General features: G+C 37.1%; 2 protein-coding genes across 21 annotated transcripts in view; one reads left to right on the top strand and one right to left on the bottom strand.

Annotated features, from left to right (window-relative positions):
* The window catches only part of arvcfb (ARVCF delta catenin family member b), a 275,297-nt gene extending 274,908 nt beyond the window's left edge, over positions 1–389 (bottom strand). For 9 of the 19 annotated variants that reach the window (XM_079813792.1, XM_079813813.1, XM_079813802.1 and 6 more), the window contains exon 1: positions 66–359. The gene's annotated coding sequence lies outside the window, so the exon portion shown is untranslated. Of the gene's footprint in view, positions 1–65 lie in introns of all 19 variants that reach the window. The other 10 variants (XM_079813790.1, XM_079813780.1, XM_079813781.1 and 7 more) reach the window with 3 other exon arrangements.
* Positions 390–1,255: 866 nt separating this feature from the next.
* tango2 (transport and golgi organization 2 homolog) overlaps positions 1,256–27,108 on the top strand; it is a 32,239-nt gene continuing 6,386 nt past the window's right edge. For both annotated transcript variants that reach the window (XM_079816235.1, XM_079816234.1), the window contains exons 1-5: positions 1,256–1,380; positions 2,188–2,314; positions 14,497–14,585; positions 16,190–16,309; positions 20,195–20,309. In XM_079816235.1, coding sequence (XP_079672361.1) covers positions 2,259–2,314; positions 14,497–14,585; positions 16,190–16,309; positions 20,195–20,309 — 380 coding nt within the window. In that variant the 5' untranslated portion in view covers positions 1,256–1,380; positions 2,188–2,258. The remainder of the gene's footprint in view (positions 1,381–2,187; positions 2,315–14,496; positions 14,586–16,189; positions 16,310–20,194; positions 20,310–27,108) is intronic.

Raw genomic sequence — 27,108 nt, 5'->3', positions numbered from 1 at the left:
TAAATGTCGAGTTTAAATGATCATAGATAAAGAACACAGCGGCGCAAAAGAACGAGTAATCTTACCTGTCTCCTCTGTGTGAGTGAGTTGTGCAGGGACAGCAGCAGCAGCGGCGGCACACACACACACACACACACTCGTTCAACTTGTCAACAGTATCAGCGGATGATTCCACGATTAGCTTCACGCATCTCCGCGAGAAAACCCACTGCTTACTTTTTCGAATAAGCCGTGTTTTTATTCAAAGGATATGTCTCATCGTAAATGTAAACAGTGGACGTGTAAAATGCCACGGTGCTTTCCATCTAGACAACAAAAACCCTGTCAGTGTTATTGGATTCTTCCGAGGCTGGCTTTGCAATGCACACTACTACAAGTGCGTTGAGTACAGAGCTAAATCTGTCTGATACAGACTCTATATTGCAACGTTTTTAAAAAGACAAATCCGTGCTTTGCAAACCAAACCAGCAAAATAAATAAATGGATATAAATAAATAATGTCAGTGAAAAATAATAAAATGCGCATATTGTAAAAAATAAATAAATAAATAGGCCAAACATAATCTCCACACAATTTAATTAATTTAAATTATTTATTTGTCAATTGCTATAGGCTAATCTAAAATATTTATTCTTTTATTTATTTATTTCAACTTCCAATAATGTCAATGAGGGGCTGGACAGTTTTGGTGTTCCACGTGACCACACTAAAGAGGCAGTTTTAATATCATTAGCATCAGTAGCCTACTATTTGAAATGTCCTAATAAAATCTCGATTTCAGTATGGTTTGGGGGGAAATATTTAAGTTGTCCCTATTAATTGGTGAATATATTTAATCACATATTGATAAATGCTTTTTGGAATTCAAATCGATGACCAAAAACAATGCAAACTTAGTTCATTATTGTTCAAGTAGCCTATATACATTTTATACGTTTAACATAATATTTTTAAATAAATATTAAATATTTAAATGAATAATAAATATGTGAACATTTAATAAACAAATTAATATAGTAGGCCTAAATTGAATTCACTGAATTCCAGAAACTATTCAAAACTAGTGCTATAATCAAAAGTATTCTGATCTGGGTTCAGTTAGGGTTAGGGCTTCTTTCAACCTCTAAATGTGATTATTGGGGGATTATGTTTTAACGGCCAAATAAAAGCTGATCCCTGAGCAGTTGTGATGCTGTGGGCGGTCCAGTCCTCGCTTGCAGGTCCAGTTTCAGCCAATCACAGGCGAAATTCTCTGCAGACGTCAGTCAAAGCGAGGTTGGTTTACCCCTTTGTACAGTAAAGAATTAGCCTGTGCTCAAAGTTAGCTTTCACATTACCGGTACAATGAATGATTGTGATTATTGACAACACATGGATTCGTAAGTGACATATCATATCTGTTATAAACTAAAGAGAAAATAAATTCAAATGTTTGTTCGTTATTGTTCGCGGTCTTCAAGTTATCCGACCAGTTAGCAAGCTTGTTATGCTACTGCTAGCCTGCTGTCAGATCTGCTTTTTTCAGTTGACACAAGCCTGACATTAAACCTACTGGATCATTCTCAATGAATAAAGCACACTGTGGAACAAACAAACACATCAGTTTAAAGTTATCTGTCTAGCGTAATACATTTATACACCTAATAATAATATCTTTAAACGCTTATTGTGACTTACTCTAAACTCAAACTGTCAGAATATATCAGAAAGTGGAAGATTCGATTCGTGATGTGACTGTTTATGACTGTTTTCATGTATACAATGTACATAAGACAGATGTGTTCAGTGATTCTACTATGTTGTACTATTATGATTAACGTTACTTTCACATCAAAAATTTATATATATATATATATATATATATATATATATATATATATATATATATATATATATATATATATATATATATATATATATATATATATATATGCTGTTCAGCACAATATGTCTTGTAGTGTTATTTATTTATATTTATAGCTGAACTGTCTGTGTAATCGATACCAGTTTAATTTGATTTATCTTTAGATTGAGGTTTTGTAAGATTTACGTGAGAATTGTTGCTGGAGTAATGTTTGATTGATACCCTCCATCAGTTTTGATTGCTTTCCTCTGGCTTACTAGCACTGCTTTTGTCTCTTGTCCAAAATCTATTGTCTCACTCTCTCTTCCATCTCTTCCTCAAGCACCTAGCACGTCCCAGCTCTGACCTCTGACCTCACTGTGATTGAAAACTCCTGCCATCAGTGACCTCCTCATGTGCATCATCTTCTTGAAGTTTGACCCTCGCCCTGCATCCAAAAATGCCTACAGGTAGTGCACCTGTTCCCAGAAGCTTTACTTTATATGTATTAAATACAAATAGGGATATGAAAAGTTCTTGCACATGCGTGTGGGAACACAGTGTTGTTTGATTTGGTAAAAAAAAAAACAGATTTGTATAAATTTTGATAATAGTATAATGTGTTCAAATACATCTAAACCAAAGTAAAATCGTTGGCCCTTATTTAACGGTGCACTTGACACCGTCCATTGGTTGCTGAATCATGCAGAGCAAACGTTTTCAGTTACCCATGACATTGTATAAAAGCTCACAGTGAGCTATGATTCATTTTTCAGAGGGAAATGTGAAATTTATTCCACAGGCAAAAGTGTCCAGGAAAAGAGGGGGTATTATTCAGCTGGTCATGTGATCTCAACAATAAATAATACAAAAAACAGCTTTTATTATGACATTTGCCATAAATAATGTTAATTTATGTGATGTGTAAAATGGTGTGTACTGTATCAATTTGCATGTACTAGTAATCTATGTCTTCATTCCCCTTCACTACAGAAAGATTACCTCCGTTAATACTGTCAGTTTGTAACATGCTACGCTAATCAGGATTATCGCCCAGCAAGCTGTAATTTGATTATCTAATATTGAGTCAGTCACAGTGGTTTAGCGTCACAGATGACTCAACCCAGGACATACAATCTAATCAATGATGCTGTGTCTTGAAGGTTGGTTCCTATGATTTAGTGTAGCATCACCTTGTTTACAAAACAGCACAGAGATGTACTATAATTAAGATCGGCTAAATGTGTAAACCGTATCATGGAAAATAACCAGATGTTTATAGAATGTACTTCTGCTTGTTTTACCTTCTGTAACCTAGCAACTTGCTTGGTTCCACTTAGCAGATTCTCAAAAAGGGGTATGCATACCCTAGGGTACTTCATCGGATCTAGGGGGTATTTACAGTGATTTTCATCATTTTGTTTATTGTTATACCTATACAACAGAAATGTCACTTGTAATATTAAGGCTGTCTAAAGTTTCAAATAATTAGTTCTCAGCAGGGCCGGCCCGTGGCATAGGCGGAATAGGCAAATGCTAGGGGCGCCACTCATCCATAGGGGCGCCAAAATGTATGATTCTATTTTATTCATATTAATTTGAAATATTACCAAATAAAGCGAACTTAATTACAAAAAAAAACTTAACTAAGTCCCCCGCATCTTCCCGGTCCGCCTCATCAATCTCCCCCGCCGAGCTTGAAGTGCGTCAGAAATATAACGCGCGATCAGTTTAACGTTGGGAATTTGTTGTGTCGCGTCGCCTCTCGCCGCATCTAATGTAGACAGGATTGCTTTCATATTTTAGGGTGCTTGGCCGCTCGCTACAGGTGTAGACACGGTGAAAGTTGCCTGATAATTTATGACGGATGGCCGAATTGTTGTGTCATAAAAAACAGAAGCCCTCTGATGCAGGCAAGATAAGGGAAACACTGCAAAAATGCTCTTCTTATTTAGTATTTTTGTCTTGTTTCTAGTCTAAATATCTAAAAATTCTTAAACCAAGGTGCATTTACTAGATATTTTTTCTTAAGTGAGTTTATGCTTAAAACAAGCTAAATTATCTGCCAATGGGGTGAGAAAAATAATCTTGTTTCTGATTGAAATCTTGTTTCTTGTTTTTGTCCCAAACAGAAATAAGATAATTTTTCTCACCCCATTTGGCAGATAATTGTGCTAGTTTTAAGCTAAAACTGACTTCATTTTGATTTTTTCCCCCAGAAAACAAGGAAAAAATTATCTAATGTCATTTTACTAGTAAATACATATTGATTTAATCATTTTTTGATGTTTGGACTGGACACAAGAAAAAATTACTAAATAAGAAGAGTATTGTTTGCAGTGTAAAGACAAAGGTAAAGTGATGTAATGAATGAACAATTTATTTAATTGCATAGTAGTAAAATACTAATGTACGCTAATTCATTCCAGTTTTACCTTAAACTATGTGCAAACAGCTGTTCTGGGTTCTCCAGTGGCCACAGACAGTGTATTTTGTCCCCAAAAAAAATCATATCTGTTTTTTTAAACGCATGTAATTCACTTTTTTAATAGCCTAATGTTTTTTCTCTACAGTTGTGCAGTTTTAAGGGGACATATGGACATTTTAAAATGTATTTGCCGAAAATAGTAATGATATTTATATACAGGTTTATTTAAAATAGCAACATTTTATGTAAATTTCACATTTAATTTCTCAGTTTAATTCATGGTGAAAACATGAATGTGCATATTAGTGGAAGTTTGCTGCCATCTACTGGAAAACAAACACTTTTGCTAGTTCTCAATAGTTTGTGCATGAATGCTAGATGCAATTACTTGTTATTTGTGTTTAAGCTGTAATGTGGCGTAGGTGCTATTTTTGTAAAGTTTAACTATCATCAGCCTTTAAAAAAAAAAAATAATAATAATAATATCATGAACATAACGACTGGGTAGACTGGACATCATAAAACAACAACAATAATAAAAAAAAAAAACATCAATGCATTAAAACAGTACCAGTGTTTCCGCAACTTAGACTGAAAACATGTAGTGCTAAACCTTGATACAAGGAGCACCAAGTAAAATCTTGCCTAGGGCAGCAAATTGGTCAGGGCCGGCCCTGGTTCTCAGGATCTCAGTATTTTTTTTTTTGTATTGAAGCCTTAACCTATTAATTAACCTTTTAATTATGTAAGAAATTCCTGTGTAAAAACATGTTAATTTCTGTCTAAGTTGACTAATTGACTAGTTGTCCAACAGTTTAGAATATAGTCGGTTAGTAAGGTTGACTAATTTATGTAGATTTTTATTCTAAAGGCCTGTTCACACTGGGACGATTTTCGGCGCATCGCCAGTGAAAATCGCTTGGGTGTGAACACTCAATACGTGCCGAAAAAACGTCTCGGAAAAATGCTGCCGTTAAGCTATATTCGTTGCGGTGTTTACAGCCTTTTACATTTACCATTGAAAAAGTTTGGGGTTGGTAAGATTTAAAAAAAGAAATTCTGAATGAAGTCTCTTATGCTCAACAAGGCTGCATTTACTTGATCAAAAAATACAGTAAAAACTGTAATAATGTTATTTGCATTTTAAAACAGCTGTATTCTTTTTTATATATATTTTAAAATGTAATTTATTCCTGTGATGGCAAAGCTGAATTTTGAGCAGCCATTACTCCAGTTTCCAGTGTCAAATGATCCTTCAGAAATCATTCTAATATAGTTTTTTTCTTCTTCTTTTTTTGATGAATAGAAGGTTCAAAAGAACAGCATTTATTTGAAACAGAAATCTTTTGTAGCACTGTAACTATATTCACTTTAACTTTTATCTATTTAAATCATCCTTGCTTAATAAAAGTATTAATCTCTTTGAAAAAATGATAAAATCTTACTGACCCCAATCTTTTGAATGGTAGTTTATTTGATCTTTTTAGTACTTTTAGCAACAGTGCTCTTTTGCAGGTAAAACCTTCTCCTGATAGTCTTTAATTTCATCCTCTGGTACATCCATACACATTCACCCTTACATCTTTGGCCAACAAGTTACATCTCACACTGTTTTTTGAGTGTCCCACCTGCATCTATAAGATGCCATGTCAATTTATAATCCATCTTAATAGACCAAAATGCATATTGAGACACTGCATTGTGTCTGTTTTGTTGCGCTTTCAGTGTTTTTGAACCCAAGAATGCATCTTAAATGCCAAGAATGCCAAAACCATGCTAATTAATTATGCAGGGTTTTCATGACCAATTGGTCATCAGGTTGCACAGGCAACCCACTACTTAATTTGAAAATATGTAGTTTTACATATTCCTATCCCTAATTTCAAGTTTGATGTTGATGGTGGTACTGGAACCTTATTGACACTGACAAACTGTAGGCTACAACTGTAATGTCATATCATTAGCACTGACCTCTTGAGGGTATTTTACCAACAGAGGATACAATTTGGCAGGGCTCCAGACTAACTTTTTTCACTAGGAGCACAGTGGCCCCGGACTGAAAATTTTAGGGGCACAACCAGACAATTTAGGGGCGCACACCGTAAATCAACATGCTAACCAAATCTACTAATTTCCACTGTATTACTAATAAATACTTTGATAATACAGGGCTCCAGACTAACATTTGAGAGCAGTGGAACCAGCGCCACTACAGATGGTAGCATTTATCATAAGTTAATTTAATCATAAAATTACTATTGTTTTGCATTGTTTAATAAGTTAATAAGTGCAGTTACTAATAATAGTACATGTTTGTTTATTGGAAATTTAACAGTGAAGTGCTGAGCTTGAATTCTTATGCTGAAAAAATTATGTGCAAAAACCTCATTTAAGGAAATAAGGAAATTTGTAATGGTAATTGTAAACTCTTATTGAAGCTACACTGTGTAACTTTTTTAGTTTATTCTTAGCTAAAAACACTTAGTTCTTTCAAAAATATATGTGCTCGTTAATGTATATTTACTTCTTTCAAGTAATAATGTATTCTTGTAAGTTTATAATATGCCATTGAAAATACATACGGGTAAGGGGTTTGAATGCGGGTCGCCATGTTGCCCCTCCATCTTGAAAGTACCTTAACCAAAGAGGGACATACCCGTAAATTCAAGCTTCGCCTTTCGCGTTTTAACACTCGATGGCACCGTGTCGAATGTGGACGAGGTCGAACTGGAAGCCATGTTAATCTTGGACTAAATCGGCCACCGTAGGAGTTAAAACGAAATCAGAATTGAGAGGAACAGAAACTAAAATTCTCTGGATGGTCATATACCTTTTCACCACTAGATGGGGGAAAATATCACACAGTGTAGCTTTAAATGTACTATTGTTCTTCTATAGTATCATACTGAACTAAAAGGAACACTCTTTACTTGTTTTCTGTGTAATCCAGTCACCATTTGAAGAAAAGTTTTAGTTTTTCATTAAACTTTGTGACTTGCTACTTTTTTCCATGTTAAAGGGTTAGTTCACCCAAAAATGAAAATTCTGTCATTAATTACTCACCCTCATGTCGTTGGACACCCGTCAGACCTCCGTTCATATTCGGAACACAAATGAAGATATTTTAGTTGAAAGCTGATGGCTGAGAAAGGCTTCAGACAGGCCTCCATTGGCATTCAGTACAATGACACTTCCAAGATCCATGAAAGGCACTTAAAACGTTGTTACAAAGTCCATCTCACCACAGTGGCTCTACAATAATTTTACGATGCGACGACAATAGTTTTTGTGCGCAAAAAAAAATCTAAATAACACCTTTATCCAACTTGTTCTCGACTTCCGTGTGTGCCTCCACGACGCATGCGCGAGAAGATGACGTAGCGCCAGCGTTCGGGAATCCATGAAATACACACTTAAGCCCCATTTTGAGCACTACGCCGAGACCTAAAGCACGATCAATGTAGAATCCAACAGCTTAGACACGCGCGTCTTCCTCTGCTCGTAAACAAATCGCTTCTGGGTCATGTGTCCGAACGCCGGATTTGCGTCATATTCTCGCGCATGCGTCGGGGCGGCAAACACGGAAGTCGAGAACAAGTTGGATAAAGGTGTTATTTTGATTTTTTTTTTGCGCACAAAAACTATTGTCGTCGCATCGTAAAATTATTGTAGAGCCACTGTTGTGAGATGGACTTTGTAACGACGTTTTAAGTGCCTTTCATGGATCTTGGAAGTGTCAATGTACTGAATGCCAATGGAGGCCTGTCTGAAGCCTTTCTCAGCCATCAGCTTTCAACTAAAATATCTTCATTTGTGTTCCGAATATGAACGGAGGTCTGACGGGTGTCCAACGACATGAGGGTGAGTAATTAATGACAGAATTTTCATTTTTGGGTGAACTAACCCTTTAAGGCAGGGGTGGGCAACTCCAGTCCTCGAGGGCCACTGTCCTGCTGAGTTTAGCTCCAACCCTGATAAAACTCACCTGCCTGTAGCCTTCTAGTAATCCAGGACAGTGGTTCCCAACCACGTTCCTGGAGGACCCCCAACAGTGCACATTTTGCATGTCTCCTCAATCAAACACACCTGATTCAGGTCATCAGCTCATTAGTAGCTACTCCAAGACCTGATGTGGGTGTGTCAGACAAAGGACACATCCAAAATGTGCACTGTTGGGGGTCCTCCAGGAACGTGGTTGGGAACCACTGATCCAGGAGACACTGATTAGCTGGTTCAGGTGTGTTTGATTAGGGTTGGAGCTAAACTCTGCAGGACAGTGGCCCTCGAGGACTGGAGTTGCCTATGCCTGCTTTAAGGAGTGGAAATGTTGAATAAGTCAAATAAGTGCTCCTATGCCACCACCTACTGGTTATAGTGGGTTTTTTTGTTGTTGTTTTTTTGCCATAAAGTGGCCAGCACCTTTTAAACTTTTAGTTTTACAAATCATCACACTAAAAATAATATTAAAATTGGATAATATTTAGAGCTTAAAAGTGCTGTAAAAAGTGTGAAACACTTGAAAAGTGCTTGAATTTCACTCTCAAAAAGGTTGTACGAACCCTGAGATAAATAATGTAAAAATGTAATTTGACCATTTCTTCCACAATACCATGGGGTGTTACTACATTAAATCCATGGTGAATGTTTATGATTTGTGGACTGAAACCCCTGAATGTTTCAAAATGTTTCTCCTGGTCTCCACGTCAGCGCTGTTTGATCTGATATCTTTATAACAGAATTCTGCACCAAATGCTTCCCACTAGGTCCCGCTGTAGCGATGTTATTAATACTGTGGTGAATTCAAATGCTTTCTCACTGGATCTCCCAACGCTGTTTAGTAACGGTGTCGCGTGATGGAGATCGCGCTGCGATGTCTATTATTGCTCCGAGCTGATAAACGGTCCGCGCCGCACAGCTCAAACGAGTATCGCGGATCCGTTCCGCTTTCGTTTCGTTTTTCCGTCCAATGTTTCTCATATGTAACAGAAATGGCAGCTCTTATCAGTTGGGCACCGCGGTGGTCACACCAGTGCGACCTCCAACCAAATTCAGTCGCACCAGCAGGAAAAAAGGTTGCAAAATGCAACCATTTAGTTGCTGTCTGGAGCCCTGTTTGGCATTAAAAAACTCTATCATTAGCCCTCTTGCTCTATGACAGGAGGGCTTCACCCCATTCAGGTCAGTTGCATTAGTCCAGTTTAAAAACAGAAATGCCTTTTAAGATTAATGAGGGTTTCTGCCTCAATACCCAGAAGAAGTGTAAAATTATTGCAAAGTTCATTACAGTTCAAAACCAACCTTCCTCCCATCGATGGCGGTCGGTGGGAATAAACGCGTCTTTTTGGAACCATTTAATCTTCATCATGTTAACCTCTGACCTTGCATTCACAACTAGCAGCTCTGAAATCCCTTTGTGAGAAAATAGGCCAGAGGTCTGTCAGTTTACTTATATATGGCCATGATGACTTTGATATTGCTAAAATGGATCGACTTAGCTCTAATATTTTATCTTTGAAACAGATGTAACCTGTCAGAGATGTTAAAAGTCTCTGAAATACAACGTAGTCTCAAATTTAAGCTAGAAATCATTTGGATAAAACTCAAAACTACTTGTAAATTTTGTTTCTGCTAGTATTGAGCTATTAGAGACACAGTATAACCCAGGGGTTTTCAAACTTTATGATGCCAAGGACCCCCAAATATGATGAACCTTTATGAGGGACCCCTTCCTAAAATCCATCTATTTTTATACAAAAAAACATTTAAACTGTTAGATAAATAGTAAGTGTGACATTATAAATACAACATATTGTTTCTCAACTTAAATTGGCAATTAATGTTGGATGTATAAACCCGAAGAAGAATATTTTCAATAAAAAATTATTTGTATAAGTAACTTTCACAATAAATGTATGCAAGCAGCTTACATACTGTGTTAAGAAAACTGCCTTACAACCCCAGTGAGCAAGATAAAGGGGATTATAGTGAGAAAAACTCACTAGGAAGATACAAAGCAAACGTATACAATTCTGGAATGTATACGGCAAGAAAGGAGAGAAACATTTAGAAATGAAACCGTTAGAATATTCGGTAGACTTTATCCATTTTTGCTTTGTCTTTTTATTCTCTGAAATTTTCTGGGGACCCCTTAGAACCTTCTGGAGGACCCTCCAGTCTGAAAACCCCTGGTATAACCTACAGCTGAGATGCTTTATTCCGTTTCGAATCATCTAAAGCTCCTACCTTTGATATTTTAGCAGTGCCATAGTGCACATTTCTTATTTCTTGATGACGTGGATGTTAAAAATGTGATTATTTGTTGATCATGTGATCATCGTGATGAACTGCTGCCTCCAAACTGACATGAAATATAGGCCAAACACTGAACTTGAGAAGGACATGGACTGTATGTGTGTGTGTGTGTGTGTGTGTGTGTGTGTGTGTGTGTGTGTGTGTGTGTGTGTGTGTGTGTGTGTGTGTGTGTGTGTGTGTGTGTGTGTGTGTGTGTGTGTGTGTGTGTGTGTGTGTGTGTGTGTGTGTGTGTGTGTGTGTGTGTGTGTGTGTGTGTGTGTAAAGGAAGATTAAGGAAGGGAAAGTGTGAGTGCAGTGCAATTCATGACATCAAATTATTAGTTTGAAATACACTATACTTGACCTTTACTTTACTTTTATAGGTGTGGTGTGTCGTTATTTTAATGTTAAAAGGCCAAAATCAGCATTAATTGCTGTTCTCAACCCATTTTACTTCCACAATTTGAGCAGTACACTACCTTTCAAAAGTTTGGAGGCAGAACGTTTTAAAAAAAAAAAAAAATTTATTATTTATTTAAATTTACCAAATTATTTATAAAGTGACAGTAAAGACTTGTACATTGTTAACAAAAAATAATAATTTTAAACAAATGCTGTGTTTTTGAACTTTCTATTCATGAAAAAAATCTTGCATCATAGTTTCCAAAAATATTAAGCAACGTTTTCCGCATTGGTAATAAAAAAAAATATTTCTTAGGCACCAAATCAGCATATAGACCTGTTATGTGTTTGCAAACAGCGATGATCTTTTTTTGTGGGCGGAGCCTACCTGGTTGCAGAAAATGGCAGTTCTGCAGTAGCAATCTGTGGGTGTGGAAGCCACAGAATAAAATAATAAAAAAAATTGATACAATTGCGAGTTATAAAGTCCGCAAATGCAACAAAAAGAATCAAGAATGTTTAAAAGTTATCTATGTAAAATGTTATAGGTTTCAATATTATTTCATGCTGTAACTGCTATGTATGTCCCCTATGAACTGCATATGTGAATATTATGTAGATTTACTGTTTACATCAAATCCATGCTTTAATAGTAAACTAATCATTGCAGGTTTCATCAGTCCCGTCTGTGACTTGCAACATAAACGTCTACGTTTAGCTTCAAAGAGTGTTTTACGGAGGAATTCTTTAATGAAGACTGTATTTTTTGCATATAAAAATATTTTCCTCCACGCTATTTTTCTGCAGCCACTATGCATGCGCAGCTGCAAGTGATGTAACTGTGACGTCTGCTACGAATGGGTCTGTTAGAATGATTTCTGAAGGATCATGTGACACTTAAGACTGGAGTAATGATGCTAAAAAAATTTGCTTTACCATCAAAGGAAATTACATTTTAAAATGTGTAATAGAAAAGTTGTTTTAAGTTGTAATAGCATGTCATAATATTAAAGGAATATTTCACCCAAAAATTTAAATTCTGTCATCATATACCATCAAGTTGTATACATTTCTTTCTTTTGCTGAACACAAAATAAAATGTTTTGAAGAATGTCAGTTACCAAACAGTTGATGATTTGGGCCCCATTGACTTCCATAGCATTTTTTTCTTTCTTTCATATTTGGAACAATTTGAGGGTGAGTAAATGATGACATTTTCATTTTTGGGTGAACTATCCCTTTAATGTTTTTACTGTATATTAGAACAAATAAATGTAGCCTTGGTGAGCAAAAGAGACTTCTTTCAAAAACATTTAAAAAAATCGTAATGTATTAGAATGAAAATGTACACAGAATGAAATAAGATATTTAGTGAGAAAAAAATTTAGGACGGGAGTTGAGACTTGATTTTATCCAGAAGGAATTTGAACGTCCAATACAACCCTAATTTTTGTCACTCTCCATATCTGTCACATACAGAAAGAGTTTGCTGGTCTGTCTACATCACTGCCTTCTGCACTCCCAAAACTGCCTCTTGATCTACCCTTGACTTATTTTCAGCTCTCCTTTTGTCCAGTCATCTTTTTGCCATTTTTCTGTTTCAGTGAGAATGAATATCTCTCCATTTGGGCTGACAAAGAGGGTGATAACCTTGCCCAAGGTCTGGCGTAATTGACATTGTCAAGCCAGTAAGTTGTTTTCAGATGGAGAGGAGTTTTTCTGCTTTGCAAGCTGTCTCCAGTACAGAGCACATATTCCTGGGGTGCATCAACCATTGCAGATCAATCTGCAAAGCCCTCAGGATATTGCATCACTTTTTGTCTCTCTGGTTTCTTTCTTCTCTGTCAGCCCGTCAGGTCCCACAGGCTGGAAGAGCAGTGGACGTGTGACTCTCTTTGCTGTTGTTAAGCAGTTAGTGCAAGTTTTACCTTGGCTGTAAGCATGGCCAAGAAGGCAGAAAAATACATTTCTGTACACACTGAAAAATTAGCATTTTAACTTCAAGGCTTAATGCATGGATCTTTTTACTCTTGTTTTTCTATGTTCTGACCGTTTACATTCACTCAACCAACTGTGTTTGGTTAATAAATCAATGAGGTGAGTTTGACAGAACAGAGTCAGAGTTAAGAGAGTTTTGAAAAGTCGCTGAAAGTTTGACATTCATTGATCTTGTTCTTCCATTTTTATGCCTTGCTTTGTGTAGTGTATTCAGCATTGTCTTTGCACATTCTGCTGATTTATCACCAAGACAATGTTATTTAGTAGGATAACTTGATTTGTGATGGCCTTGACCATTAAGATTGTGTTTAAGCTACAAACAGTTGCATCATATGTTCTGCATCATATGCCATCATTTACCAGCAAACGTTTATGAATTTATAGTTACATTAGAGCTGTAATATTAGTGTCATAAAACACTGTATCTGTTTGACAGTCCAGTTGACAATCCAGTTGGCCCGCTATGGCATAGCTGTGTCATCCTGGTTTTATCAAGTGTACTTTTTTTTTTTTCCATTTTCAAATGATGTAAATTAAATATTAATTTAATTGCAGCATGTGCTATTTACTTTCTTTAAATTAAATCCCATTAGTTAATGCATTAATTAACATTAATGATGAGCAATGCATTTGTTACAGTATGTATTAATGTTAGTTAATAAAAATACAACTGTTCATTGTTAGTTCATGTCCATTAAATAATATTAACAAAGACAACTTTTAATTTGAATAATGTATTAGTAAATGTTGAAATCAACATTAACTAAGATTAATAAATGCTGTCATTGTTGGTTCATGTTAACTGATGTAGTTAATGTTAAATGAAACCTTGAAAGTGTTACCATAGGCTTTATATTACCCTGCTCTGTAAAATATTTGGCATCAAAAAATCAATATCGATCGACCACTACTGAAAAGTGTTTACTATAAACTTTCAGTGCTTTCATCTAGTTGCCTGTTGATTTATTACTTTATATTCTTTTAATTTTTTTTTTTTTTTTAATTTTATGCAGAATGCGTGGTTGACATTTTACAGCTTCCTGACATCTCATAGACCCCAAATGACATCAATACGCTAAGATATAAATTAATATTCCATTACACTGGAAATTAATTACAGAGAGGCTGAGCAAGGACAATAAAGCCACACACAGCAGCTTTCAGCATCGCAGCTGAGCCTTCTCTGGGCCTTAGGTGTGTAGCTGGCACAGCAGTCAGCGCTCTCCTGGGATCAGCACGAGATAAACACATTTAGGTGCACATGTGACCTCTGAGCCCATTCAACAGTGCCAGCCTCCATCTCTCCCCCTCTAACAGAAGGTCTGACTGAAAATCATCTCTTTATTGGTTAACACAATGCCCATTACCCATGAGTAGCACACTACAAAGCACAGCATGACATTTATGAGACTATATGGTTGATTCTAAAGGTGGTCTGTTTTATTATAGAAATGATATGTTATTAGTATGATTGTATAGTGAGGATACTGTGAAAGAGATCATGTGATGTCACCTTCATCTTTTTTTATGCAGGCTTATTCTGGCTGCTAACAGAGATGAGGTCTACAACAGACCGTCCAAGACTGCAGACTTCTGGGGAAGCAACAGTGAGATCCTCAGCGGTAAAGATCATTCTTATTATTCAAATATTAGAGAAATATTTCATATCCAAAGTCCAGCTTTATCTCACCAATATTTGAGACTTTGTAGACTTTGCTGTGTCACTGAGGAATTCAGATGTTGGTTTCAATTCCAACAAAGTTGCACGGAACTCTAATTAAGAAAAGTGTTTGAGTTCCTACATTTTAGGATGAACAAGAGTTTCCTCAAGAGTCTCTTGCTTAGAGTCAGTCCTTTTTTCACATAGAGAGATGTTTGCCTGGTGTGGTTTAGTCCATGTATCATGTTATTCTGGAAAATTAATTTTGGCATGTTACGTTACCAAGCACAGATTGTTTTGAGTTTTTTTATGTGCCATTTAGGGGCACGGAGTATTTGTCATAATTAAATAGCTTTGCTGGCTTGTTTATCTTTTTACTATTTAATTTTAGCTTTAATACTTTGATTATTTTTCAACTAACCAGCTAGTCAATTGGTGTGGTTTACAAGTTTATCTAGATGTTTTTATTTGAGATTTTTGAACTCATGAGGCAGATCTTGCACTGTCTAGCCTTATTTAAAGGTTAACTATTATTTAATTCAGAAAATATGAGAAAATTCTACTTGTGGCTATCTAGATTTTATACTACTATGTGTTTTACATTTCAAAGATTTGATGCCACCAGAAAATGGCAAAATTCAATTCCTCAAACGACTTCATGCTGGTTTAAACTGTGTCATCCAGTGAGTGATTGTTATATGTCAGAGCATTCGGTATAGAGAGAAATATTGAAGAAACAAAGAAGATAAGCTGCTGGCATCCACTGCTTGAGTCTCTTGCATCATGCCTTAGTAGATGGAATTCAGTCATAATCAAACATGGATGATTACCTTTTCCTCTCTTAATGTCACATTGATTAAGTGTCCATTGTCAGGATTCAACTGACCACCCTCAAGGAGTAAGAATTGTTCAATTGACTGATGACCCTCAGTCTGTAAAACAATACATCTCAGAACAGAAATCATTCATTCCCCTATAGCTGCAGAAGATCATGGAGCTTTTTCCTGTCCATGTTCCCCCTTTCAATCTTACGGTTAGACAGAACTGGATGGCCTTTAATTGATGGGTGCTTTTATGACAGTGGTAGTAGTAAATTTTGCTCTTAAGGAAGAAGCCCTTATCTGTCTGGAGGGGTGAAGTGTGGGGTGTGGATGAGCAATGATTGAGCCTTTGAGAAGGCTTTTGAGGTTGTTGTCCTATGAATTGAAGCTAATAGTTACCGAATATGAATCAGTCTGTGGTATTTATGAGTAATTTAGTATGAAGCCATGATAGCCATCTAGCACTGTTGAATTTCTGAGAATTTCTCTTTTTTTTTCAAAGCACTAGCCTGTTCTAGACAGACGGATCAGTGTGCTTGGGCCTATAAAGTTCTGTTTTCTTTCAGTATCAAGATGAAAAATATTATTCTGTACCTTCAGTCTTGGTCATTCTCACTGAACATTCCAGAGCTGTTTGTTACATCTAAATCTGATCTCCTGCTGGCTTTATTATTATAGCAAGCAGACAAGATTTAATGTCACTTTGACATTAATAACAATGTGACTTTTTGTTTTCTGTCTTTAGGCCTGGACATGGAAGAGGGGAAGGAAGGTGGTTCATGGCTAGGAATTAGCAAACGAGGAAAACTGGCAGCCCTGACCAATTACCTGGAAGCACGGCAAAATCCAGATGCCCAAGGGAGAGGTAGTGCAGATCTTTAACCCATTTGTATTAATGTACTGCTATTACTGAGCAGTGACTAGGAACACTTAAACAATCTATTACTCTGAAAAATGACTCTCAAAAGTAAGATAATTCACATTTTAAAAGCCTTCATCATCCATGTACTTTCTCTTCAAATAAGCAGGTATCCAGAGATGATTTTTCTATATTTTTTATATAAAAAGAGCTCAAGTAGATCAAGTCTCTCAAAAAAGTTGCAAAATATATCATTATGACATTCTGAACAGGGAGTCTTATGATGACAGGATCCAGTTTGCAACCAGCACCTCTATACATGCACACCTCCCAAAACATTTGTTACATTTATTTGCTTAGAATATACAAGTTTAAAGCTGAAACAAAGAACGGAAGTGCTGAGAAAGTAAAAACAGCCTAAAGGGGTTCTATCTACCACACATAAAAAATAAATTCGATTTTCAAATCAGCAAAAGAAATAATAACAGTAACTAGATTTTTACATTTTTCACAAGAAAATGCGAGTGGTGCTTGCCTATGCAAAACTCACACGATGCTAGAAATGGCCACACTCATCACAATTTCCTATAGTAGTCCTACAATATCTCTGTAACATTCTAGATATTACTTGGACTGCAAATTGTGTCCATCTTATCAACGTGTTGCTATTCATTGCCAAAGCCTTCTCAGTTGTTTTTAGCTTGTGGTAATTAGGGTATTTGTGGTAGTTGTTATGACATTGCTAAGTGGTTTCTTCTTTCTATGTAAGTCATGGCACACTTCACTGCTCAATTAAAACTGTGTTATTTAAGGTATCATTCATTAAAGGTTTAGAACAAACTTCTATCACAGAGCAATACTCGTCTTTGCAAGAACCACTAATAATAATTATAATATTGTACAAAGAAACTAAAAGAAATTAAAAGAAGAAAGTTCTATCCACACGTGCCACCAGAGTACTTTGATGTTTTATAGATGTTTCTTCAGATCAGTTAAGATTAAAATGAACCAAGATGAACCTTATTCTAATGATATAGTTTTTACCTGTATACTTTGTTAACATTCTTACTGGAAGGTCTTATCACCCACATTGCTGCAGAAGTTAATCTGAATATTAAGTAGGGTCGCTTAAATTGCGTGATTCTTAATTATTGCTGATATGTTAACATAAACACATGCAAATGGGTTGTAAGGCCAGAGATGCAAGCAGCTGTTCGCTGCAGATCTCTACTTAGCTGAACTAGACTCCTCACTGTCATCAGTCTAATGTCTGTTTAGTTTCTTCAAGGCCTCTTTATAGGCTGAAACCTCACTAGGACTGCCATCAAAAGCATGTCAAACACACCCCTCTGTTCCCAAGCCATGTCACTAAATATAATGCATACAACCCAGCTGTTATTTGGATGGTTGTATACAACAGCTGTGTGTAAGAGCTGGAGTAATATGGCTCAGTACATGTTGTTCAACAAGTTGTATTAATTTACATGTTACATTAAATCATTTAACAGATGCTTTTATCCAAAGCAACTTACAAATGAGGAGAACAATAGAAGCAATTAAATCAACAATGGGGCAACAATATGCAAGTGCTGTGACAATCCCAGTTAGGTTTTTTCTTTGTTTGTTTTTTATAAAAAAATGAATAGAATAGAAAATAAATATATTAGATTAGAATAGTAAGTGTTAGTATTATTAACAGGTTAAGTGTAGGCAGTGTCTTGAAAGTGACTGAAGACTCGGCTGCTCAGGTGAGTTAGGCAGGTCATTCCACCAGCAGGGAACAGTCCAGGTAAAGGTCTGCGGAAGTTATTTGTGCCTCTTTGGGATGGCACCACAAGGTGCCGTTCACTTGCAGAGTTAGGGCAGTAGTGAAGTGAGTTTAGGTTTGGGTGTGTAGAGCCAGTAGTTGTTCTGTAAGCAAACATCAGTGCCTTGAATTTGATGCGAGCGGCTATTGGCAACCAGTGCAAATTGATGAAGAGAGGTGTGAGACGTGCGCTCTCTTCGCCTCGTTAAAGACCACTCTCGCTGCTGCATTCTGGATCAGTTGCAGAAGTTTGACAGTGCATGCTGGAAGGAAGGCCTGCCAAGAGAGCACTGCCAAGGAGTTAAAATAAAAAAAGGGAAGTGACGTGTAGCCAAGTATGGTGACCCATACTTGGAATTTGTGCTCTGCGTTTAACCCAAGTGCACACACACACAGTAGTGAACACACACACACCATGAAGACACACACCCAGAGCAGAGGGCAGCCATATTGCTGCGGCTCCCTGGGAGCAGTTGGGGGTTCGGTGCCTTGCTCAAGGGTCTCACCTCAGTCATGGTATTGAGGGTGGAAGAGAGAGCTGGTTATTTACTCCCTCTACCTTTGGGTTACAAGTGCGACTCTCTAACCATTAGGCCACGACTGTGTAGCATTCTCCGATAGGAAGGGCCTGATCTTTCTAATTTTGTACAGAATAAGGCAAATCTGCAGGGTTGTTCTAGCAATGTGGTCTATAAAGTTTAACTGATCATCAATCACAACTCTGAGGTTCCTGGCTGTCCTGGAAGAAGTTATGAATGGCGAACCTAGCTGAGTGGATAAGTTTTGATGAAGTGTTGGGTTGGCTGAGATCACAAATAGTTCTGTCTTTGCAAGGTTGAGTTGAAGGTGGTGGTCCTTCATCTAGTCTGAAATGTCTGTCAGGCTGGCTGAGATGCGGGCAGCTACCGTCAGATGATCTGGCTGGAATGAGAGGTAGAGTTGTGTGTCATCAGCGTAGCAGTGATAGGAGAAGCCGTGTTTCTGAATGACAGATCTTAGAGATGTCTTAAAGAAGGAGAAGAGAAGTGGTCCAAGCACTGAGCACTGAGGCACCCCAGTTGCTAGTTGTTGCGACTTAGACACCTCACCTCTCCAAGACACTCTGAAGGACCTACCTGAGAGGTAAAACTTGAACCACTGAAGTACGGTTCCTGAAATGCCCATTGTCATGAGGATCTGGTGGTTAACCATGTCAAAAGCAACATACAGATCCAACAAGATGACTGCTGATGATTTGGAAGTTGCTTTCCAGTCGACTTTCCAGTCTCAGAGCTTCAATTACAGAGATTGAGTAACCAATAACTCTCGGTTGAATGGCCAGACTGGTTTTTGTCCAGGAGGTTAGCTCTGTTTAAAAAAGGAGAGACAACAGAACGTGAGCAAAAGGGAGCGGTGTGACATGTTTGCTGTTAAGATGTTTTTGTCAGTGTGTGCAGTGGAGAATTGGCCGCTGATGGTTAGTTATAGTTGTTGTTTCATTTATGACGAATGTGGCAGAGTCGTTAGCTGTTAGAGTTGGGGGAGGAGGAGGACAAAGAAGATAGGAAAAGGTTTTGAAAACTGTGCTAGAATCAGAAGAATTGTTAATTTTGGTGGTAGAATGTTGTTTTAGCATTGGAGACGTTTGCAGAGAAGGAAGAGTGAAGTGACCGATACAAACTAAGGTCAGTGGTATCTTTCGATTTGTGCCACTTCCTCTCATCCGTGTTTAGAACGATGCTCGCGGAGAACATCAGATAGCCAGGGGGCGGAGGGGGTGGCGCGGTTTGGCCTGGATGACAGGGGGCAAAAGTTGTCTAAACAAGCTGTTAGAGTGTAACAAAAAGCATCAGTAGCACTGTTAGTATCTAGTGATGAGAACTGATTCGGAGGAAGTGAGGATGAAACCATAGAGGATAGGCGGGAGGATGAGAGTGAACGTAGGGAATAGGAATTTTAGTAATTAGTTCTCAAAATCTGCCTTAAACATTTTATGCACACAAAATGAAATTAACTTTACAAGCAGTTCTCAACTGATTTCTTATCTTTCACAATCCATGCTTGTATATTTATCATGCTTGTCTTCATTTATAATTTTTACTCAGGTTCCCTGGTGTCCAACTATTTGATGGATAACCTGGACAGTTTTGGGTACCTTCGTAAAGTGTCTTCAGAAGCTCATTTATATAATGGCTTTAATCTCCTCACTGCTGACTTCAGGTAAGGAGTGGAAGGCAAATCTTGGTTGGTTCTTTTCATATACATACCCTTGCTTAAATGGTGAAAATGTTGACTGAATATTAAATTGTTTACTGTTAGCGATTTCCCTAAAGGTTTGTTTGGTTTTTCTGAAGTGCCTCTCTTTAAAGATCTCACTTTCTTTATCATTTGTTATGAGGATGACATGACAGTGATGATACTGTCTAATCTCTGGAGTCCTTGAAAGGGACAGCAGGCTCTGGTTCCACCACCTGCTCTCCATATACCGAAGCTTAAGAAATCTATTTAGAATATAGTCCGAACAGATGGCGTGTTTCCAGCAGCATGACTTTCTCAGAGCATAGTAATTTGAGGTAATTTAAGAAGATGAGGTTTCATGATTCCACATATTAAAGTTAAAAAATAATGACAGTTATTGAAATAATTTAGATTTAGCTGGATATAGTAGTATGTATTTAAAACAGCGAACTCTGCGATTGTTTTTTTTTCTTTTGTCTTCAATTTAATCAACTCCTACCTTTTATCTAATGATGTTACTAATATATTTTCAGTTGTGACATTATCATTATCATCACTCATTATCATTTAAAGGCACAGTATGTAAGTTTCGCCGCTAGAGGTATCTTATTCAAAACAAAGGTGTAGCTTGATGATGCCGTGAATGAGCGTGGAATTGACTCTTCACCTCCATAGTTGATGGAAAGGAATCCGACGGACTTGGACGGTATTAAAGGGGGGGTGCAACACTCAGTTTCAATCTCATGTAAATCTTGAGTACCTATAGAGTAGTATTGCATCCTTCATATCTCCGAAAAGTCTTTTAGTTTTATTATATTTATAAAAGAAAGATACGCTGTACCGAGTCTGAGAAAAAAACGAGCGGTTGGAGGCGTATCGTGTGGGCGGAGCTAAAGAGTCACGAGCGCGGGCAGCAATTGCGTTGAGAGTGTGTGAAAGTTGTGACATCCTTAAACGTGGAAAAAAAAAACTTTATCCTAAATAAACCATGGAGATCAATCAGATTTAGCCATACATATATGATCCAAATTCAGATCTAGAGGCTGAAATTGAACAGGAGAAGCAGCAACGACGACTACAGCAGGACGTCTCTGTGGTATGTAACGGTTTTGCATGTCAGACTAGTGTGTTTACATAGAAAAACAATGGAATAGTAAAGTTAGCGCATTTGAATGAACGAGTCGATAGCTAACAACGCACAGACATTTGAAGCAGTTTTACTCACCACCTGCTTCCAAAACACGAGTCACGACCGTAAACCTTAATCGCTGGGACCGGCGTCGAACTGGGCCTTGTTTATAAAATGCAGCCGAAATTCAGGGAACAAACAAAACACTTGTACAACTCCGTTGCTGCTCCGGAAAAACAAACTCCATCCACTGTCCCATTAACGCTGGGTTCTTTGGGAAGCTGTACAGGGTTGTCTTGCCTTGCAAACACACATCTTTGGTGACACTGTTGATGTCGTGAAGTCCTGTGACTGCAGCGCAGCCGAGCAAAGCGCTTTGATGGGCATACTGCTTTCGCTCTCTCGCTCTGGTCTACGGATGCGTGCGCCCTTCCGGGAGAAGTGCCCTTAGGACCCGTATAAGGAAATTCCGCCCCATTTGACAAAAAAAACTGTCTAAAACTTGTTAGAAACCGGGAGGAGTATTTTTGGCACAGAAATACTCCTTAAAACGTCCAACTTTTTTTTTGGAAACTTTGTCCATGTTTAGCATGGGAATCCAAGTCTTTTACAGTGTAAAAAGCTCAGTATGCATGTAACAGCATTTCACCCCCCCTTTAAGCAGGATGCGCCGAGAGCCTTTCCCTTGGGAGCAAATGCAAAATAATACTTCTCTCTAAATAAATGTATATGACAATCCATATGTTTTTCTCCAATGTACAGTTTTTCCCCCACAGTAGATGCATAAGAGGCTCATATTTCATATTAAATACATAGACTTTAAGAATTTGATATCATAGATAAAAAGCACAGATTTTTTTTTTATTTTTTTTTTTTTACAATAAATCTTTAGACCTTTCTAATGATTTTTAGTCATAAGCTGTCTGCATATTAACAGGTAACCCAGCAGTTTTTTTGAAAATAAGATTTCTGTAAAATATAAATGTTATTATTAGTAGTATTATTATTATATTGTTATATTTATTCTTAAATACTCTTTTTTTTATTTTTTAATAATTAAAATGTTATTGTAATAGTAATATTTCTAATTTTGTTAAATATTTGTATTTATCGAATATAATTATTATTATTAGTCTCATTAATATATAAACATTAATATATAAAATGTTATATGCATACACTTTTCATTTGTAAAAAAACCACACAAAAAAACGCATTTTAACCAGAATAATCGCAATTAAATATCTTCCCCAAATCGTGCATCCCTAGTTTGGAGTAGCCTGTGCAATCTCTATTAGGCTATTAATATGCTGTTTTGTAATCTATTCTATGTGAGGGCAAGTTTGTTTTAGCCTATTTTCATTTTGCGCCTAAAGTTTTGGGCATTTGGCACCTTGTTGGCTGTGGAGGGTTACTAATGTCATTGCTTTATCTGTAAGTTAAATGAATGCTTTTTCAATGACTGAATTCATTGAAATAAAATGATTTTTTTATTTTTTATTTCTTTGATTTAAATAATTTTGGTAATGCGTCATATAGGTCTTAAATTTCAATCTTTATGGTCTTAAAATGTCTTAAAAAGGTCTTAAATTTGACTTACTGAAACCTGCAGGAACCCTTCTTTAAGGAGAACTGTCCTCTTTATTTCTTTTAATTTTTCCAGATACATTAATCATAGCAGTTAGCTATGAGATAGAGACTTGGGGCAAGACATCATCACCCCATCCTTTAGCTTGCTGAAAGGCTGTCAGCTAATGTAGTGATGTATTACTTAAGTCCGTGCTGTCATCTGAGGGGCTGGAGGGATAATATTTGTCCATTCATCTCTGTCTTTTCAAGCCTGTATTTATAAACGGAAAATACATTGGAACGCCACTCCGAATCCCGAACTCAGTAATGGAGAAGAAAGCGATAGCCATGGGGAGTGTTATTCATTTGTTTACCCTTTTAATAAACAAGATCATTATGTAGCTTATTGTACTCTCCCTTTCTTTCCTCAGCCACAAAGAACAAAATGATACATGTCCAGATAAACTCTGAGAAATGACAATGGGCATTTTGTGCTGAAATCAATACAGCTGTCTTCTGTAAATAGAGATGGCATTTCCAAAATAATAAAGAGATTTTGTTTGTTCCTCTACAGGGATGTGACTGACAACACTGATAATAGCCTAATGTTGTATATGATATTTTAGCCCATTGAAACATTTACCTGCTTGTTTTATCAGGTTTGGTATTCAAACTCCACTTGATACTTGATAGAGAGTGTTGCTTACAGCTTTCACATATAGAGTATATAGATTATTTCAAGTCTCATGAGGAATCAAATTTCCTTTGATCTTTGGCAATTAAAGGTCATAAACTGTTCATTCGGTTTTTTTTTTTTTTTTTAAGAAGTATCTTATTTTTGTAACAATGTAAAAGTATTTAATGTCACTTTTGATCAATTTAATGCATCCCTGCTGAATAAAAGTATATTTATTAAATCTATAAAATCTATTTAAAAAATCTTACAGACCCCAAACTTTTGAATGGTTGTGTAGATTTTTGTGCTCATATTATGAGGAATCAAATTTTCCTTGATCTTTGGATATTAAAGTGTTAATTTTGTTCATTTCAGAACGTCCTTCCCAGTGAGAAAAGACCATTTACTAAATCGGAACTGCAAAAATGGCTCGTTCTGTACTTCTGCATCTTTCTGGTGTCTGGCAGATTAGTTCATTTGTACAGATCCACATATGACCTGCATCATTTGCTTGTCAGCAATGCCTTTTCGATCACGGTAGGGTAGAGGAAAAGGGATACAGAGGAAGCAGAATAGGTACTGTCTGCCAAACTTTGTGCTCTTCCTGGCTATCTGTATCCTTCTGAAAGATCTCAACTTTAGGAAAGAGTGGCTGATGTAATACCCGCCAATCATTTTAGTCCAATTTCACTTCACAGTTTGAGTGGCACATTTCAGCGTGGATTGTGCAAAGCCTGAATTACATTCTGACAGGATCAAAACAGAGGCTACTTTAAAGGATGGAGCTGTTAAAAACTGTATTGGAGCCATATATCAGAGGCGGGCAGTTGTGAAGTATTTTTTAGTATATGTACTTTATCAGTGTTTTTCTTTGGAAAATTTTGACTTTACTACATTCTAAAGCATAATGTCATACTTTTTACTGCACTAAAGAGTATATACTCTATATTGCCAAACAAAAATTGGGACACCTGCCTTTACATACACATGAACTTTAATGACATCCCATTCTTAATCCATAGGGTTCAATATGGAGTTGGCTCACCCTTTGCAGCTATAACAACTTCAACTCTTCTGGAAATGCTTTCCACTAGATTTAGGAGTGTGTTTATGGGAATTTTTGCCCATTCTTCTAGAAGCACATTTGTGAGGTCAGGCACTGATGTTGGACGAGAAGGCCTGGCTCGCAGCAGTCTCTGCTCTAAAGGGGGGCGTACACTGTGCGAATTCGGACACTCAGGAGGTTGTGAGATATTGCACACGCTACGAGTCAGTTAACTTGATAATCGCATCAAAGCAGCTGGTATACGGTGTGTGTATGCTATGCACTCTGTATGGTTGAGCTATAGCCTAATAATACTCATCGATCTCATTGTGACGTGGTTATGCATGATTTGGCAATAGGGGACAGCCATACGCTGGTGAAAATCGGGCCGACTCCCCGAATTTTTTAAACATGTTTAAAAAATATTGTGAGGTCGGGAGGTGCTCGTAACCTGCTCGGCTCGTCTCATAATTCCTATCACATGCTGCGAGCCGCGAACATATGAGCATCCACGATGTCCACGCGATTTCTCCAGAGAGAAAAAAATTGTCTGCGAGCTTGTATGACAGCAAAAATCGCACTGTGTACGCCTAGCTTAATTCATCCCAAAGTTGTTCTATCAGGTTGAGGTCAGGACTCTGTGCAGGCCAGTCAAGTTCATCCACACCAAACTAGCTCATCCATGTCTTTATGGACCTTGTCTTGTGCTCTGGTGCCCAGTCATGTTGTTCCCAAACTGTTCCCACAAAGTTGGGAGCATGAAATTGTCTAAATGTCTTGGTATGCTGAAGCATTAAGAGTTCCTTTGACTGGAACTAAGGGAACAAGCCCAACCCCTAAAAAAACAACCCCCCCTCACCATAATCCCCCCTCCACCAAACTTTACACTTGGCACAATGCAGTCAGGCAAGTACCGTTCTCCTGGAAACCGCCAAACCCAGACTCGCCTATTGGATTGCCAGACAGAGAAATGTGATTCTTCACTCCAGAGAACACGTCTCCACTGCTCTAGAGTTCAGTGATGGCGTGCTTTACACCACTGCATCCGCAGTTTTGCATTGCACTTGGTTATTGAAGGCTTGGATGCAGCTGCTCGGCCATGGAAACCCATTCCATGAAGCTCTCTACTCACTGTTCTTGAGCTAATCTGAAGGCCTGTAGCTATTGACTCTGCAGAAAGTTGCCGACTTCTGTGCACTATGCGAACATTCTAACAACTGGACATAAGGAAAAAAATATTAAAATAAATATAAGTATAATAAATAAAAAAAATTCATGATATAATTTGACCTGATAAATCTTTAAACTTAAAACTTTTTTTCTGTATATTATAAGACGTGAGGTTATTTTATGTGTGGCATTTATGGGTGTAGTTGGATAATGTTACTGTTATGGGTGTAGTTAAAATTAGATTCTTGAAACATGGGTGTGTAACCAGAAAAATTTTGTCTGCTGACTAGTTGACCGAAAGTTTTTTAGCCGTGTGATACTTGATCTGTCTGATCCAATTCTCAAAGCAAAATCACATTGGCAAAGTGGTTAAAACTGAACAAAAAGTTCACTATTTGAGTTTATTTTGTCAAAATATTCAGCATATGTCCTGACTTTACCGAAGTCTCCAGTACAAAAATTATTTGTAACTTGAGCTGATTGTTGGTTTTCTAGCAATTATTATGCTGCATTAATACATCATTTGAAGGCTGTTTGGCTGTTATGCACCAGTGTTTAGAGTTTTTCAATGAAATGAATGCATTAGTGGAGATAGATAGGGCAAGTATTAAAAGTTATTTTGTTTGTTGTGTTAGTTTTTTTATAGACCCCGATGACATGATGGGGGAGTTATGTATATTTAAACAATAAGGTACAATATACTATGTTGTGTTTTAGCATTGCTGGAATGTTGACCAATCAGCATCCATGACTGGAACTAACTTTATAAGTATATAATATAAAAACATTTTTGTAGATTAGATGAATAAAACTGAATACAGAGAGAAAATATATTTTGTAATCGCATATCCTCTGTGCACTTAATCCTCCTAAAGAAAGTAAAGTAGCTCAGCAAAATGCCATTAATAAACATTCAATTGAAGATTCCTAAAACAGATGTGGTTTTACTGAAAGTCAGCATTCTGCATACATATTCTGCATACTTATTTTATCCCTAGTACTTATACAACAGGCTCTAGTCTCCAGAGTCCTGAGGCTTCTGAAGTCCTTTCCTTTCTGTCTGTCTTTCTCTTCGTCGTGGTTTGCCATCACTGCCAAACTGTTCCACCGGCATTATTGATGTAAATATACTTCCCTCTCAAGGTCTTTCGAAAACCCTAAATTGGCCATTTCTCTTTTCGTAGCCATCCTC

Source organism: Gobio gobio (assembly GCF_949357685.1).
Source record: "Gobio gobio genome assembly, chromosome: 4".
Lineage (NCBI taxonomy): Eukaryota > Metazoa > Chordata > Actinopteri > Cypriniformes > Gobionidae > Gobio > Gobio gobio.
This window is presented reverse-complemented; position numbering and strand designations above follow the sequence as displayed.